Genomic DNA, 19,309 nt, shown 5'->3' with positions numbered 1-19,309 from the left:
GTTTATGGACTTAAGGAGGCATGTAGAAGGTGAGAGTGCGGGGAGTGGTAGGTGTAAGTAGAGAGATGGAGACTCTGGGGAGAGGTTCTGGGATGGGCCTAAGGATTTAAGTAGTGACGGAGATCCTGCTGGATTGCTGGAATGGGATCGCTGTGGAGTGGCTTGTAGGTGGAAGTATCTGACAGCTGACAGAGCATATCCCTGTAATAGATCTAGATGCAAGACCTGTCCCAAACATCCTCCGACCACCACCTACTCCAGTCCGGTCACTAACATTACTCTATCATATCAAAGGCAGGGCTAACTGTGAAACCAGTCATGTGATCTACAAGTCAAGTTGCAACCACTGTGCTGCATTCTATGTAGGCATGCTACCAACAAGCTGTGTGTCCGCATGAATGGCCACCAACAAACTGTGGCCAAAAAACAAGTGGACCACCCTGTAGCTGAACCCTCCCAAACATCCTCCGACCACCACCTACTCCAGTCCGGTCACTAACATTACTCTATCACATCAAAGGCAGGGCTAACTGTGAAACCAGTCATGTGATCTACAAGTCAAGTTGCAACCACTGTGCTGCATTCTATGTAGGCATGCTACCAACAAGCTGTGTGTCCGCATGAATGGCCACCAACAAACTGTGGCCAAAAAACAAGTGGACCACCCTGTAGCTGAACCCTCCCAAACATGATACCCCTCACCTCAATGACTGCTTCACAGCCTGTGCCATATTGATCCTTCCCACCAACACCAGCTTTTCTGAATTGCGCAGGTGGGAACTTTCCCTGCAATACATCCTACGTTCCCGTAACCCTCCTGGCCAAGACCCTGGAACCAAAGTAAGAGACTTCAAATCTTTGTGAAAGTTACTCTTGTTTCTAGTAGTGACTCCGTGAACTGAGCTGTTGGTTTGAAAGAAATATATATATTTTAGTGAGAAATTTCATTAAGGAATAAATGCATTGGGAAGCAATGACCCTCTGCAAAATGTTCTTGAGTTCACATCAAAAATAATTTGTACTGCACAGTTTTGGTCTTGAAAAACTTTTGCTTGGTTTGATGAGTTACCCCTGAAAATAATCCCATATGACATTATGGAATGAAAGGAAGCATAGTAAACTAGCTTTTTTTATTTTTGTATCACCTACTTATGACCACATTTGCATAGCAAATAGAGATTTGTTTGGGCACTTCAACAGTTCTGCAGTATGCTCCTCCCAGTGAAATTTATTATCAAGCTGTAAGCAAATAAAATACAAGACGTGTGGCATTGTCACCAATATGAACACTGTGGATGTGCTGCATGCGAAATAGGTACAAGTTTTCCAAATGTGGTATTCACCATACACGTGTTTGTGGGACACTGATCTGTGCAGAAAGTAGAACTATACTGCACTATTTCAAAAATGTGTTGTTCCTCCTACACAGGTTGTTGAATTAAATGTTCAGAAGAATAATGGCAACTTGAAAGAATGCCTGTTTCACACAATGTGCTCAAAACTCTGTTAAGCACTCTACAGTTAGGAACCTGATGTGTTAGAAAGCACTGCCAGCATAGTTCGGCATCAGAGAGAGTACTACCATCACAGAAGCCATACATATACCCCACATCTGCATACTCTTCAATTAGTATAGGTGTGTGGCATTTCAGGCAGCACATGTATTAACACAGTTAACCAATTCTCTCTGATACCCTCTGAATTCTTTGCACTACTTCACTTGGTAACAGTGCCTTTAATGGGTTAGTAAAATGGCAGAGAGAGACATCCTTGGCAAAGACATTGAAAGCAACAAGGTAGGGTGAGCTAGAATAAAATATCAAAGAGGTTGGGTGGGATAGACAAACAGGTGAGCACCAATAGCCCAAAAGGAGATGTACATTAAAGGTGTTCTTTATTGGAAACCATTCAGAATAGCGCATATGCCCATGTAAAGCTTTTTTTTTCCCAAATGAGCATTCCTGTCAAATCCCTAAAAATTTACCTTTCCCCTTGAACACATTGTATTGCATTTTTCCACCATGTAAATAAAATTTGATCCCATTAAAAACTTGCTTAATTCAAAGCAAGTATCTACCCACCATGCACTCTTGCATGTCTAAAAAAAACTGAAGATACTGCATAATATGCAGTCAGTGCATTCAATCTTTATCCACATCTAGTATTGTTATGCAACAACAGGCAGTCAGTACAGTCAGTCTTTATTCACATCCATTATCCCTATGCAGTACTATTAGTAGATAGGGTTTCACTAGGCATGGCCTGCACCTCAATAGGTATGGAAAGGGGAGGCTAGCTAAGCTTATAGTTGACAGTGTAGTGGGTGGTGGTGGTAGTGGTATCACACATGGAAAAATTCCTGTAGTAGTTGGTGTTAGAGCTGCACCTTTTTTAGACTGAAGTCAGCTGATAGGTATACCTGCTTAAAGGAAGTGCCTCTAACTAAGGGCTCACCTTCAGAGGATGTAATGTTTCCAAGTAGAGAAGGATTTAGCACATGTCATCAAAATATAAGAGGTATTAGAGATAAAGTTAGTGAACTGCTAATAGATGTTAACTCTGAAATTATTGGTATATCAGTGCACCACTTAAATAATTTGATAATTCAGAGGCTTCCTTTACCAGGCCACAGATTAGCTGGCTGTTTCTCAAGGAGTTCCTTGCGGGGTGGGGGAGTGGCTCTGCACGTAAAAAACAGTATTTCATTTGAGTCCATAGATGTATCACGACACTGCACGGAACAGATATTTGAAAGTTGTGCAGCATTATAGTTGAATTTAGTGAAACTAAACTTCTAATTGCTGTTGTTTATAGGTCCCCTAACTCCAACTTCAGAGCATTTTTGCTTAAGTTAGAGAGGGTTCTTGATTCACTTTGTAGGAAGTACCAGAAAGTAGTTTTATGTGGTGACTTCAATATTAATTTTGTACATGATTGTGCAAGAAAAAGGATGTTGGTAGATCTCCTAAACTCATATGATCTGATGCAAGCTGTGTTTTTTCCAACTAGGGTGCAGGGGAACAGTAGCACAGTCATAGACAATATTTTTATTCATTCTTCATTACTAGATGGGCATTCTGTTAGTAAAAGGGTGAATGGCCTTTCAGACCATGATGCACAAATTTTAACACTAAAAGGTATTTAATTACAAACTACGTAGGAAAGTTAAACCAAAAGCATAGAGTGTTTTTCAAAACTTGTCAAGGAACAAGAGTGGCAAGATGTTTATAGTGCCGATAATATAGATGATAAATACAATGCTTTCCATAACACATTCCTCATGCTCTTTGAGAGTTGTTTTCCATTAGAACATTCTAAATGGGGTACTAACAGTAATGGACAGCCCGGTTGGCTGACTAGTGGGATAAGGATATCATGTAGAACAAAGTGAGAATTATATCAAAATGTTAGAAGTAGTCACAATCAAGCTACAGTAGCCCATTACAAACAGTATTATAAGGTGCTTAAAAATGTTATTAGCAAGGCAAAAAGTATGTGGTATGCAAATAGAATAGCTAATTCACAGGATAAAATTAAAGCCATATGGTCAGTTGTGAAGGAAGTGTCTGGTCAGCAGCACAAGGTTGACGATATAAAGTCAGTTTGCAGTAATAATATTTCTGTTACTGATAAACCAGATATATGTACAGTATTTAACAACCATTTTCTGAACATTGCTAGTGAATTAAATAAAAATTTAGTATCTACAGGAAACCATATAAATTTCTTAGCAAATGCCTTTCCGAGATGACGTCTGAAGTACTCCTTTGTGATACAGACAAGAGGGAGATTGAGACAATAATCAAATCACTGAAGACTAAGGACTCTCATGGTTATGATGGAGTGTCTAGTGGAATATTAAAGTACTGTGCTGCACATGTTAGACCTGTATTTGGCCATATTTGTAATTTTTCCTTTAGGAATGGTCAGTTTCCTGAGCGATTAAAGTACTCAGTAGTAAAGACGCTTTATAAAAAGGGAGAAAGGGATAATGTAGATAATTTTAGACCTATTTCTATGCCATCAGTGTTTGCAAAAGTTATCGAAAAAGCTGTGTATGTAAGGTTAATTGATCATTTTATATCACACGATTTGCTATCAAAGGTACAGCTCGGCTTTAGAAGTCGTTTGACAACTGAAAACGCTATATTCTCTTTTCTCTGTGAGGTACTGGATGGGCTAAACAAAAAGTTCCGAGCGCTTGGAGTATTTTTTGATTTAACAAAAGCATGTGACTGTATTGATCACACAATATTGCTCCAGAAGTTGGATCATTACGGAATAAGGGGAGTAGCACACAATTGGTTCACCTCTTACTTTAGCAACAGGCAGCAAAAGGTCATTAATCACAATGTTGATAACGGCTGTGATGTGGGATCTGAGTGGGGTACTGTCAAGTGGGGGGTGCCCCAGGGATCAGTGTTGGGGCTGCTCCTGTTCCTTACTTATATAAATGATATGCCCTCTAGTATTATGGGTAACACTAAAATATTTCTGTTTGCTGATGACACTAGCTTGGTAGTAAAGGATGTTGTGTGCAACATTGACTCAATTTCAAGTAGAGCAGTACACGATCTCAGTTCCTGGCTTGTAGAAAATAAACTAACGTTAAATCACAGTAAGACTCAGTTTTTACAGTTCGTAACACACAGTTCAACAAAACCGGATGTTTTAATCTCACAGAACGGGCATATGATTAGTGAAACTGAACAGTTCAAATTCCTAGGTATTCAGATAGATAGTAAGCTGTCGTGGAAAGCCCATGTTCAGGATCTTGTTCAAAGACTTAATACTGCCATTTTCACTTTTCGAACGGTATCGAAAGTGAGTGATATTTCGACACGTAAATTAGTCTACTTTGCTTATTTTCATTCACTTATGTTGTATGGTGTTATGTTTTGGGGTAACTCTTCCCATTCTAGAAGGATATTTTTGGCTCAGAAACGGGAGGTTCGGGCAATAAGTGATGCGAGTTCACGAACCTCTTGTCGACCTCTTTTCACGAGTCTGGGTATTTTGACATTGGCCTCTCAATATGTATATTCCTTAATGCCGTTTCTTGTTGCAAATATTACTTTATTTCCAACAATAAGCTGCTTTCACTCGGTTAATACTCGGCAGAAATCAAACCTCCATTTGGATCGGACTTCCTTAACTCTTGTGCAAAAGGGTGTGCAGTATACTGCTGCATCCATTTTCAATAAGCTGCCACTCGAATTCAAAAATCTTAGCAGTAATCCATGTGCTTTCAAATTGAAACTGAAGAGTTACCTCACAGGTCACTCCTTCTATTCTGTCAAGGAGTTCCTTGAAAAATTAAGACGATTCTCATTGTATTGCTGATAGCACTTGCTTAAACTTATGGACTGATTTTCTTTCAGGTTCATGAACATTTATTATTATCTGTTATTACTTTTTATGTTGTAAGTTCATGTACTGACATGTTCCATGACCTTGGAGATTTGCTCCTCAATTTGGTTCTACGGAACTTGACATTTAAATAAATAAATAAAAAAAATACATCATGAATGCACAGCTAATTGCATCAGACACTATTCTTGGTATGACATTTGTGCAAACAGCTAGAAGGGAGACACGTATCAAAGTAAGATTGGGTGTAAGGAGCCACACATATCACATCATTATTTACACACATTCTTGCCTCAATTTAAATTATAACTTCTGTGCAACCATGGTTATCTAATTTTCATCTGTCAAGCAAGTAAGATCCTTCTTTATCTTCACTCGTACTTACACAAAGTGAAAATTCAAGTACTTTTAGAAGTCTGTGAACTAAATCTCTATTGTTCAAATTACCTGTCTCACTTCTTTGAAGTGATTCAGTATTATACGGATTCCATTTTTCCAGTCACTCTCAGATGGCTTTTCCCACTGGACTGCACTCTTTATTCTCTCTGGAACTGGAAACAAAAACTGTCAGGAAGAAAATTCAATTACCTGTTGTTATTCTCACTGTTTTAATAATATAAGTACATACTCAGTATGTCCTGCTCTGGTGGATCTTGCAGTAAATTATCAGTTTTGTTGACAATCATGTGATCTCCAACACCTGGATTAACCAGCAATACCTTCTTGTCGGCAGCTATTGCAATTAGAGAGAGAGAGTGATTTGGACACCAGCTGACACTTCGCACAATTCCACCTGCTGGAATTGTGCGCACACAGCGACCTGTAGATACTTCCCAAACTGAAAAGAAAAAACAGAACCAGAAAACTGAATCCCTCCTGTAACACTTCAGTAGTAAAATAAATACATGCTACAGTTACTTTCTTATCCTTACTTTTCACAGTAAGATCGTCTGAGCCAGAGGCAAGGAATTGCCCTTTGGGTTCCACAGCAATAGTTCGAACCATGTCAGTATGTCCTTTATAAACAAGTGACATAACAGTTGGAAACGGCTGCAAATCTTTCGGACTTGGAAGCTGTGGAACTAATTCTTCAGGTTGAATTGTCAACTGGAGGGAAATAAAAACATATATCTACATTACTTTCACTCAACTTCTATATACACTGCGTAACTAAAAAGTGAAGCGTCCATAAGGCATGGTCAGGTAAAAATATAACTTTGTGCACCTCCATACCTTTGGCAGCTACATAAATGATCAAGAACTGCAATTCTCTGTAAGAGATGAAATAGTTAACAGGGTGTATTAGTGTCATTCATGTTTAGTGTTGTTAGCAAGCCTCGTTGAGTATATAAGGGGTGTAAACAGTGTCAGATGTGGAATGCTCAGTGTGAAGGCTTTACAGTGCAGAGTACTTGTGTGAGACATAATAGTCAGCAACTAACAGAGTTTGGAAGGGGCCTCATTACATGTCTCCATTTGGCCTGCTGGTCAAATCGTGCAATGTCCAGGTTGATGGAGCATTGGGAAGATACAGTGACCCAATGTTTCACTGAATGTAAATGTGAGGCCATGTTTACTACTCATCAAGATTTCAGGCGAGCAAGTTTAATCACTACAGGCAAGGATCGCCATACTGTGCACCAAGCACATCATAACCCTTTCAAATCTTCACCTGCCACATGAGTGCAAGTAATATATGTGTCATTCTGCACCTTGATTGGATACGAGCAGCAGCTGTTCTACAGAATTACCCTCCCATGTGTAGGCTGCCATTAACAGCATAACATGAATAGCTGCATCTGGACTGGTGTCATGACTGGGAAGCATGTCATGTTCTGTTCAGTGATGAATCAGTTCTGTTCTACACCAGATTACAATTTTTGGCAAGTATAGAGGTGACATGGGACAAGAGTCCATTTTTACATGGTTTTTGAGAGAAATAGCAGAGTTTCTCCAGGTGTCGTGGTGTGAGAAGCCACTGGGTACAACTTCAGGTCACAGGTTGTAGACTTAGGGAACTCTGAAGGCACAATTTTACACCTAGGACATTCAGTCTCCTCATGTGTTTCCTTTTATGTGACAATATCACTGATCAAGTTTCCAACAGGACACTGCTCACCCACACACTCGATGGGTGAGCATGGCAATGACAATGAGACTCTCCCACAGCTGGAAAGATAACCAGATCTGTCATAAACAGAACTTTTGGGGACCAGCTTGGACATCAACTCCGTCCCAGTGCCAGTATCTATGATATCAAATATCAGTGGCAACAGTTGTGAAGCAGCTTGCCTCACGAGAAGAAATAATGACTTTATGTCACTCTTCCCAGTTGAATCAGCACAAACAAGTTTCTTCCACCCCTTCTCAGAGCTTCACTTTTTTTTCCAGGCAGGATGGTTGTTGGACCATTATTTTACACTCAATATTTCTATTAATTCAATTTTCTTCTTATTCAATCCAATCTATACTACACACTAAAAACAACCAATGAACAACAAATGTGAATGATTCTTTCTGAAATACGGTGCAACTGCTGCATCCTATCTCCCAAATCAATGTATACAGTCCATACAAAAAATTAATAAAGTAGGAAAGTTTTGGCAGAATGTAAATACCTATAACAGCCAGTTAAAATAACTAACGACAACACAGCTGCTACATAATTATTTTATTATTAAAAGTATGCAGTAAAGTAACTCAGGCCTGAATGTTAGTTAAAAAATAAAGGAACTCTATTGAGCATGATCAGGGCTGCCACCGGTTTACCCAAGTGAAATTCCCCGATTTCCAGACAAGTTTTAGCATCTTCCCTTGACAAATTTTGAGATCTGAAAAATACGTAATGATTTCTGAATTTCTCTCTCATGTGAGGAAGAATCTGAAGTACTAACATCAACATATTTTGTAATGAACTGTTTTTAGATGGCAAGAGCAAGTCAAACTGTTTGTGTGTTTCATTAAGACCACTATCGTTATTTTATTTCAATAAAATGAAACACACATGGTGACAAAAATAAACTTTTCCTTTGAGTTGCAAGACAGATTTAAAATACCTTCATTGTTCTCAGAAACAACCTCAGAAAAAATTAGGCCTCTTCAAAGAAGTGTACAAGGCAGGGGAGAGTTGTGTAAACCAACACTATAGGTGACTGGCAACAAAATGTTGGTTCTACTATGTTCTTTATTGTCAATTATTACTCACTGTGTTATGTCTATTATTTTACTGATATTGAATGATTTTTCTTTCGAGAAATATATGAGTACATAGTGTCCAAACTGCCAGCAACTGCTACAATTTTCTTCTTCTTCTTATCGTCCATACTTTTAAATAGATAAACTACTTTCAAAGTGCAAAATGTACTACAATAAATAAAATTTCTATAAAATGCTGCACTGTTCAATATACTTGTGGTTAGACAGTCACAATGGCTGAAATTCATCCCCCATGGCCTCTGGCCTGCTGAGGAGCAACACAGTCCTTGGTCCACGGATAAACCACGAAAATTTGCTACATTATGCCACACACAGACAGACCTGGCCTGCAAACAGATTGATGAGACACGATTCGATTGGCAGGGCCAGCACATTAGTGGGAAATCACAGGTTTCAGATTGGCAGGCCCAATCCGTTAGAGATACCCACAGAAATGGCCAGCGGTTTTGGCCTGCCACGGAAATCCGCTCGTGAGGCCAGCTATTCATGCATCACAGACACCACGTTGATGAAATAAGACCACAGTGATAAATCCATGCAACAGATAAATTGAACAAATACTTTGGGAATCAATACTAATGAGGATAGGTAGCAACTCACTGTAAAGATGATCGATGAGCCGAAGACAGGCACGTAGAAAAGACAATCATACTCTCAGAATTAAATTTTCGGCCATAGTCTTTATCAGAAAAAGATAGTGCGCAAACACTCATTCACAAAATCACTCAGACAACTCACGGACACATGACTGCCATCTCCAGCTGCTGTGTCAACAATCTCTGAGAATCAGATCCAAACAAACCACACCTCACACCTCCCTGCCTCTTGTCGGCAGCTGCTTGTCTAGTGGCAAATAGTGGGGCAGCACTGACTGCAAGCTGAGGGGAGTGGTAAGATGGGTAAAATATTAGGGATGAGTGGGGAAGCGGTGTACGTACTCAGCTGTGCCCAGCCAGTGACAATACATGACATCTCAGTAAACAAACCATTTCATCTACTGAGACAAAAACAAGATTTTTCCAGGTTTTTTTTTTCAAATTTCCCTGATATTTCCCTGAGACATCTGAAATTCCCTGACATTCCTTGATTTCTAGAACTTGTGGCAACCTTGATGATACTCATTCTTATTGAGTTACAAAGGAGCATTACTGCTTAATGTAGATTTCTTCAGTTGATGCAACTTGCTGTTGTTCATTCTCACAAATCTTTGGAAGAGGTAAAATCATGTTGTGTGCCAGGAATGCAGCAAATGATGTACTGACTTAAGACCTTTAAATTCACAGAACCATATTCACCACAAGAACTGCCCCAGGTTTTGAACACAGCACATAATTTTAAAGGGTTTCCTGTAAGTAACAACAAAAATAATTACTTAACTTACCCTCATCTTCCTTGCCCGTGGGCACATGTATAAATCCAGACAACGTAAGAACCTCTCTCTAATATATCTACTGTAAGCTGGAACTTCCCTCAATGACCTGTATTTCTGAGGTATGAAGTGAAGTTTCCTCTTCCATGGTGTGGCTTGCAACTTGTTCCACTGTTTTACCTGCCAATAAAGAAAATATCTGTTAAGCAATGTCACCATAAATAATTAAATTTATGTATGTTGTTGCTAGTTACTTACTAGCACAAGTACTATTCAGTTACTTACTTCTTTTTCATCAAAGAGATATTCTGGTGGAGGATTGTAGGATTCAGCATGCCCAGGTAAATGACGTTTTGGAGCTGGAATATGATCATGAATACGTCTCATGTGTTCAGCTGTATCGTCTGTCTGCCACAACATATAAAATTTTGGATCTTTATCTTTTTCTTTCCTTGGTTTTATCCATCCCATTTTTATAGCATGAACCAATTTAGATACTTTTTCTTTCTCTGATTTACTTGGCAAGAACGATCGTTTGTGTTCTGGAAACTTTCGTAGTGGTGTCTTCATGACTTCTGAGGTAAACCATTCTATCCAAGGCTATTAATAAAATAAATAAACAGTTAAAACATCCAACTGCAGCAAGTAAAGTATATTGGGGATGAAAGAGTTCCATTATGAAACCAACACAAAACAAATTTCAGCATTACTACAGTATATTGCAAGGTGAAGCATTACTAGAGAAGCATGCTCTAAGGCAAAAAGAACAAAAATCAGTGGGTGTTCATATGTGCCTCTGCACTTGCTCATCAGCAACTGGCTTGTTAACAACACTGACCATACCTAACCTGTATCGTTACTGGTTACAAGAAATGATGTCTTTTTTGCTAAATAAGGAAAAGAGGAATGGTTGATCCCAAACAAAGCAGTAACTCCCTGAACAACAACCTGCATGTTCTGCATCTGGTAGAACAGTGACAGTGCAGTTATTGCAAATTGCTGCCCCAAGGTGTAACCATCACCACTGACATTTATTGTAAATAAATTTTTTGCAGATGTAATCCATGAACAACTACAATGAAGACTGCGTGAAGGATGCTACTCCATGACAATGCCGCTCCGTATTCTGCTAGACTAGCAAAAAACACTATACATGTGTTCGGTTGGGAAGTCATTCCACACCCCACTTATCCACATGAACTTGGGCCCCCAGATTTTCATCTTTTCTGCTCTCTGTCGAACAACCTTCAAGGAACTTCCTCTCTGGATGAAAATGTGCTCCAAATGTGGCTCCATGAGTTCTTCACCTCAAAATCACGTAGTTGGTACACCCGTGGAATCTAAAAGTTACCCCACCTTCAGCAGCAGGCTGTTGTAATTAGTGAAGGAGAATACATTATTAATGGCTAAAGTCTCTATCATGTGTATCTGTTGTGTTTATTAAACTTATGGAAAAATGCTATGAACTTGTGCTCCAACATAATAACATGCTGTTGTGCTATTGGCATGCTGTGATGCTGATGGGTTATTTACTTTAATCAGGGTAGGCTACGTTGATCATGGAATTTTCATGCTTCAGCAGTATAAGCACTAGATAACACACTGGCAGGCATTGGTATTCCATTCCCATCAGGTTTAATGTATGATGGTAGTTATAGCCTGTTTTCTTATTATTTTTGATCAGATGAAGCATTCCCCTTACCAAACTATTTAATAAGAACATCCCCCACGAAAGATTTACAAATGTGAAAAGAATTTTTAGCTACTAGTTAGGCAGAGGAAGAAAAACCATGAATGTGCATTTGGAATGGTTTCAGGAAAGGTTCAAGTTTTATATGTAGAAGGAATCCCGCAAGAGTGAATGATAATATCAAAGCCATAGTTCAGTTCTCTATAATTATATACACAATTAAGAAGATTCTAATACAAACGGACAAGCTTTTAAGAAAATCATGAGACCATTAATGATATTGCACTATCATAACACCTACAGGTTGCAATTTGTGCTTATTCATTGGCAGATTTATTAAGAAAATGTGCAGCAAAATTATTTTATAATCCCACATGCATCTCTTCCTTGGGAGTGGAACTACTACACTTCTATGTTCATTTCATGTTGGCTGTAATTAAATTATGTGGATGAAAACAAAATAAATTATTTAACGTGTTGACAATTACTTCTAATTTGAAAATCCTGGTATCATTAGATTTATACATACAGAAATGTGGTGATGGTGTTTGTGCTCTACAAATCATCTGTACGTGAACACTGTGTTCACACATATTTTAGATTTGTGGATTTTGTCATTTTATCATTATTTTCATTGTTTGTTTGTACATGACAGTACAATTTTACAGAATGAGACAGATGCTGATAGTCTCACTGTGTGGCTTATTTTGTACTTTTGCTCTATTAATGCACCAGTAATTTAATTTTAAAAATGACTGTGCAGTACGCTACATACCTGTCATATGAACTTTTTTCTCACTTCACACCACGCGTCCTCTATCTAATCCTTTCTACAGTAACCTGGGAGCTAGCAGTTTTATAATATGGGATGTTTTTTCACTTCCCGTACAAAGCTAATGTTCACAACCTGCCCAGTCATTTTCAAATTAAACGACTGAGAGGACACAATACCTCTCAGATTGTTTGGCAACATAGATACCTAGTCATGTTTTAATCCACTGCAAATGAGTTACTGGTAGGTCTATTGGAAACTGAAGTGCCCTATTTAACTACACAGGAAGTGATTCACAAGCAATCTGTTACCAACGTGTGTTATCAAGGGGTTTAATTTGAGTCACTATGTGCAGAGTACCTATTTCAGTTGACAAGTGGTTACGTGTGACAATGATGGGAAGTGATTGGTGCATAAGCTATGGAGGGAAAGAGGCTATGTAATGAGCTGTACCAAGCATAAGAATTTAAGACTACATTGTATTCAGTTACAAAGATCATTGGTATGTAATACATTTGTGAATACAAATTAATACTATTTATATGTAAACTGATATTTCAGCCAGTGTCAGTGTTTTGTACTGAAGCGAATCAACAGTTATGCAATCATTCGGGCCAATTATGCAATCATACAGGGGTTGTCCCAGCTGGGGACAAACACCAGTGTAATGAAATCTTCCCGGGCTTCTATTTAGGTGGCTGTGTTGAAATTCTGACGTTTAAATGAGTGTCGCTCTCATCATCTTCTGGTGAAGTTTTGGAATTACATGGGATATAAAGAAGGGGAGACTCCCTCACCTCCCACCCTCACCTTACCCCTAGTAAGGGGGATCATGTCCCACCGGGGTATTTCCCATTATGTAGATGAAACCTGTGTTATGTGGGGACGTGACAGAGACCCTGAATGAGTTCCTAGACCACTTGAACAGCCTCAGTCAAAATATAAAGTTCATGATGGGCCTATAACAGAATGGAAGTCTTTCATTTTTAGACAATATAATAATAAAAATAAAGAATTAAAAAAAAAACAGTTTTGTCCAACATACAGCCTAGAGAAAGAAGTCCCACACAGGTCTGTACCTACATGTAATGAGCTGTCATCACCCAGTGTAGTGGTAAATTGTTCTACAACTCTAGTTCACAGGTCACATGCCACTTGCGACAAAGACAGCCCCTCAGAAGAGCTGTAACACCCTAAAGATGTGTTTTGCCAAAATTGTACAGGAAAATTCAGATTAGATAGGTGTAAAATAATGTGAGTTATACAAACACCTGCAAACAAGAGGTAGAGAAAGAGAAGCTCACCTCTATCCACCATACTGAGTGTCTTTTACCCAAAATTTCAAGAATCCTCGGGGGACATCACCAGAGCCACCTTTTGACCACCACAAACAAACTAAATCAAACAATGTAATCTCCAGGTAGGAATATCAACAATGTAGGAAAATACAGATTGCTACTTACCATTAAGAAGACACATTAAGTTGCAGACAGGCACAATTAAACGACACTTGCATAAAGCTTTTAGTCACAACCTCCATTAGTAAAACACACACACATACACACACACACACACACACACACACACACCATTCATAAGCAAAAGCAAGAATATCTTATGCACATATGATTGCTAGTTCCAGCATCTCAGGCCAGAATGCTTGCTTGTGTGTATGAACGGTGTGTGTCTCTCTTCTACTGATGAAGGTTGTAGCCAAAAGCTTTATGTAAGTGCCTTTTAATTGTGCCTGTCTGCAACTTAACGTGTCTTCTTTATGGTAAGTAGCAAGCTGTCTTTTCCTACATTGTTGACCATGTAGATATGCCTGACTTGGTGAAGGACAAACATAACTGCAATTACCCGGCGTGCATAACATTCCTTGTGAGTGTGGTCTCTAGAACCTCAGGCAAACACAGCAGTGTATCATGTGAAACACAAGATGCGCACGTCTGGGGTATAGAGAAAAGTCTGTGGTGGCAGAAAACACCCTCAACGAAGGATATATGTTTGGATATGAGAGAACAAAAATGTTGTGTAGAGCTACTGGGCTTGTAGGAGAGCATTATTGAAGAATCAGTTGTGATCAGGCTCCACGGTAATCTCCTCGACAAAGACAAGGGCTAAGTTCAGCATGGAAACATACATTAACAGCTATACACAGAGACTGACCCCAGCAGCTGCTGTTTAGTAAGACCCAGGGCAATTGATGCCCATATAATCTCAATGTTTCGCCAGAAGATAAGACTGACATTCATTGAAACAGCATGGAATATTAAGGAGCCACCTCGATGGAAGCCCAAGAGGGCTTCGCTGGTATATGTAGGCAGTCCCCTATGCAGAAATAAGCATATGGGAGCAGATGCAGGAATCCTACATCGTCATTCTAGGTGATGTTTTATGGACATGGTTTGCCATTGCCTTCCTCTGACTTGTTATGAAGTATCAAATGTGTACCTGTGTCATGTGCGCAACTGTAATGAGTCCTTGTACAGCGTCGTGATGGGTGTGTGTCACTGATGACGGGAGACAGTGAAACCCTATGCTGGCATATTGCCGCCTCCTCTTGATTTGCACCATAGGGGCTGCCAAACTTAATGTCCCCATTTGACTGCCAGATCACCTTCAACCGTGTCATGTGCCTTCATTTCATGAGACACTACAGAGACATTTGGAATTTAATTGAAATTGCAAAAAGATAGACGATTAGGAACTTTATGCCATTACCTGTCCTCCTCATGCAGCTAAATATTGGTGGTGAAAATTTTTCACAGCCAGGATTTGAACCATTTTACTTCAGAGTTGAGTGCCACCACACACAGGTGCGTTAGAGACCTTGACTACTGATGTGGGTATGACAACTTCACAGTGATAAATATTCATGAAACATGTTATTTGCATGGGCACTGTTTTGTAGAGGAGGAGGTGGGAGATATTGAACTTTTACATATTTTTTGTCGTGTTCACTCAATGAAACAGCAAGAAATAACACTAGACTTGGGCTGTAGACTTGTATTTGTGAACTGGATTAAATGCGGACTCTTACAAATATAATCACTTCTTGGCTTGGTCCCAATTTGGACCACATTAAAATACATTTGTGTATAGATATCAGAAAATATGATGATGCCAAAAATCTGGGAAATTAAGTCTTATTGTTGCTATGAGAAGATAGACATTTTGTAAATAAAACAAAAATAAATCTACATACTGGGAAATTACATGAATTTCAGTATAAATTGGGGAAAAAGTCAAACCTTAAACAATATAAATTTCTTCATCTGTTCAACGTATTGAAAAACTAATCAATGGGCCAGATGGTAAGAGTCAATTGAAATATGAACAGAAATGATTTTGAAGAGCTGGGAAGTTATAGAGCTGTCACAAGTCAAAGGAAATGAGATGAAACAGAGAAAAGAGGTAATGTAAAGACAAGTACCAACAGAAAAATATGAAATGAACGCATAGGGTGAGAGAAGATTAAAAACCAAGAGAGACAAGATCCCTGATGACTGAGATTTGTGAAGATTCCACATGTAGTATTTTGAGGTATGGACACAGGGTAGAGGGATAAACAAGGTGAAGATGGCACCGAGGTTGCCACTATAGTGTTGCAGAATTGGTAGGGAGCAAGGGTGTACAGACTTGCTAGTACGGCAGACTGCAAACCCCTCACTGCGGCTGACCTTTGGGACATTTATAACAGTTTTGCAAATATGCCAACTGATATTATTCAACAATTACACAAAAAATATTTTTTGTGAGGTCCTGCAATTCTGCAACTGCTTCTGCTTGTCCCGTAATTTTAGCTTTCTGCTCCATCCTGTTTTATCCATTCTAGGTTTAATTTTAGACTTTCTCCAAGTGAGAACAGCGATTCTTTGCAAAAATGCTCAGCGAAGAGGAAAATAAAAAATCTTCGTACATTAAAAAAGGTTACTTTATAAAATTATTTTCTATTATTGTTCTAACGAGTAGGCTGATGAAGCTCACTGATGAAAGGTATGTAGTGTAGAATACAGAAACCACTGATGGCTGAACAATGTCTTTCTCACTTTTCGAAGTAGTAGCAAAGCAGTGAGGCAAAAAATATGAACAAAGAAGGAATAATTTTTATTTAATATAAATCACCAATTACACTAGCATCTTTTAACACAGGTTAAAGATTTGTGTGTGTGTGTGTGTGTGTGTGTGTGTGTGTGTGTGTGTGTGTGTGTGGCGCGCGCGAGCACGTGTCCATGCACTGTTATGCTATGCATAATAATTAGGAACACAGTGTACAGAGTGTGTATAAATAGGCAAGTACTAAGATGGACCTTTACTGACCAGAAGGGAGACCACTGTATTTCTATACGGTCATAATTGTGCAGTTATTATAATATGAGGGACGTTTGAAAAGTCCATGCAAAGTCCAAGAGATGGCACCACCGGCACCTATCGAGGTCATGTTTAGTTAGTAGCATCTTTGGAAAGAACGCACACCGAGTTTCAGCCATAATGGTCTATTTCTTTGTGTTTGGCATTCGTGTGAATAAAGAAAATCAAATGATTGTCAAAAAATGGACGAAGAAGAATTTTGTGTGGTGATTAAACATTACTTTATGAAAGACAAAACGCCCCAGGAGACTAAAGAGAAGCTTGATAAACATTACGGTGATTCTGCATCTTTAATTAGAACAGTTTATAAATGTTTTCAAAATTTTTGGAGTGGGCATATGGTCAAAAGTGATGCTGAATGTTCTGGATGCCCAGTGGAGGTTATGACAAAATCAATGATAAAATCCATGATATGGTGATGGATAACAGAAGAGTTAAGGTGTGTGAGATTGCTAGTGCTGTACGCATCTCGAATGAATTGGTACATAATATTTTACATAAACATTTGGACATGAGAAAGCTATCCGCAAGATGGGTTCCACGACTGCTCACGTAATCAAGTGAAGTGTTGCAAGGATGGTTTTCATCTGTTCAGGAAGAATCCACATGACTTTAAGCGGCGTTTCGTCACTGTGGATGAAACATGGATATATTACTATACTCCTGAGATCAAACAATAATCTAAACAACGGGTTACCAAGGGATAATCTGCACCAAAAAAGACGAAGACCAGTCCTCCGTTTGGAAAGGTTATGGTGACTGTCTTTTGGGATTCGCAAAGGATAATCCTCATAGACTATATGGAAAGGCTAAAACTATTACAGGAGCATATTATTCATCGTTATTGCACTGCTTGAAAACCGAGTTGCAAGAAAAATGCCGGCGATTGGATCGCAAAAAAGTCCTTTTTCATCACGACATTGCACCAAAATACACCTCAGCAGTCGTGGTCACAAAATTAATGGAAATAGGATTCCAACTTGTTTCACATCCCCCCTATTCTCCAGACTTGGCTCCCTTGGACTACGATTTGTTCCGCAATATGAAGAAATGACTGGCGAGACAAAGATTTTATTCAAATGAGGAGGTGATTACAGTAACTAATAGCTATTTTGCAGACTTGGACAATTCCTATTATTCGGAAGGGTATAACAAATTAGAACAGCGTTGGATGAAGTGTGTAAGTCTAAAAGGAGACTATGTCAAAAAATGACAAAGGTTTACTCGAAACACTTAAGTAGTTTCTATTTTTGCACGGACTTTTCAAATTCCCTCATATGTATTAAGCACTTTTGCATTCTTAATTTACATAACTGTACAATAATAGCTTCCATTATTGCACTATGCAAATAAAAAGAGACGCTGTAAGACTGACCTCTAGAAAAAAAAATAACAGAATGATTAATTTTTTAAATGTAAAAATGAAAAGTCCAGGATGGAACAACAACAAAGAGGTGGCGTTGAGTCGCAGACAGGCACACGAAAAAGTACATTACAATAATGAAGCTTTCATATAAAATCCTTTTCTCTCTCTCTCTCTCTCTCTCTCTCTCTCTCTCTCTCTCTCTCTCTCTCACACACACACACACACACACACACACACACACACACACACACACACACACACACACACACACACAGCCTCGAGAATCCAACATATAGAGACAGTGGCAAAGTATGTACGAGTGAGTGAGTTGTGTCTAAATATTTCAGCATTCTTTTTCTTTGTGCCATTCTGCAACTTAACACCTCCTCTATGTTGTGAGCAGCAACCTATCCTCTCAATACTGCTGTTTTTTGAACGTATTCTTTATATATCTGAAGTGATAAAACATACCGCATATTCATCAAATTCAGCGTCTGGTATCTTTGAACTCTGCAGCCTCTGAATAAGGTCAACATCAGCATCACAAAGCACTACATCTTGGCCTGTCTGTGGATCTTTCACAGTCCGCCTACAAGAAAAAAATCCATGTTAATCACTGGAAAAGAAACAAGTTTACACAAAATACATAGCAGGCTTGGGAAAAAATTAATTAGAAATGCTTACAGAATATGCACACCTAACTTCTGCTAAGACCTCGAAAATCTGATTTGAGGGGTATAAAATTAGTATTAAGAAACACACTAGGGTTGTTCCGAAAGTAATGCCTCATATTTTTTTGTGGTGACTTTGGATGTCCACACCAGATGTCACTGGTGTAGTGCTAATGCTTGAACTTTCCTCTTTCTTTTGCAGGTGGTTCTGTTGTTCTGTGGTAGTTGGTGCCAGCAGAGGAGTGTTCCAAAATGGAGTCTGATATGGGCGCACGTATAAAACAGTGATGAGTAATTGATTTTCTCACTGCTGAACAAATTGTGCTGATTGAAACCAATCTACATATGCTAAAGGCGGTGAAAAGGTGGTGTGCATGAGAAACCACAGCCCGGTCAACCCTGCACACTGTTGTCTGTCGCAACAAAGAACGTCTGGATCAACTCGTGCACACTGATCGGTGGGTAACCAGAGAATTGTGCA

General features: G+C 39.0%; 1 protein-coding gene across 1 annotated transcript in view; it reads right to left on the bottom strand.

The window, feature by feature from the left end:
• Positions 1-19,309, bottom strand: part of LOC126273470 (ribosome biogenesis protein BOP1 homolog) — a 70,746-nt gene that overhangs the window by 31,246 nt on the left and 20,191 nt on the right. The window contains exons 4-9 of the mRNA XM_049977034.1: positions 18,629-18,746; positions 10,241-10,555; positions 9,968-10,135; positions 6,303-6,477; positions 5,999-6,208; positions 5,818-5,921 (exon numbers count right to left, since the gene is read on the bottom strand). Coding sequence (XP_049832991.1) covers positions 5,818-5,921; positions 5,999-6,208; positions 6,303-6,477; positions 9,968-10,135; positions 10,241-10,555; positions 18,629-18,746 — 1,090 coding nt within the window. The remainder of the gene's footprint in view (positions 1-5,817; positions 5,922-5,998; positions 6,209-6,302; positions 6,478-9,967; positions 10,136-10,240; positions 10,556-18,628; positions 18,747-19,309) is intronic.

Source organism: Schistocerca gregaria, chromosome 5 (genome assembly GCF_023897955.1).
Source record: "Schistocerca gregaria isolate iqSchGreg1 chromosome 5, iqSchGreg1.2, whole genome shotgun sequence".
NCBI lineage: Eukaryota > Metazoa > Arthropoda > Insecta > Orthoptera > Acrididae > Schistocerca > Schistocerca gregaria.
The sequence above is the reverse complement of the archived record's forward strand: the minus strand, read 5'-3'. Positions and strand labels throughout refer to the sequence as shown.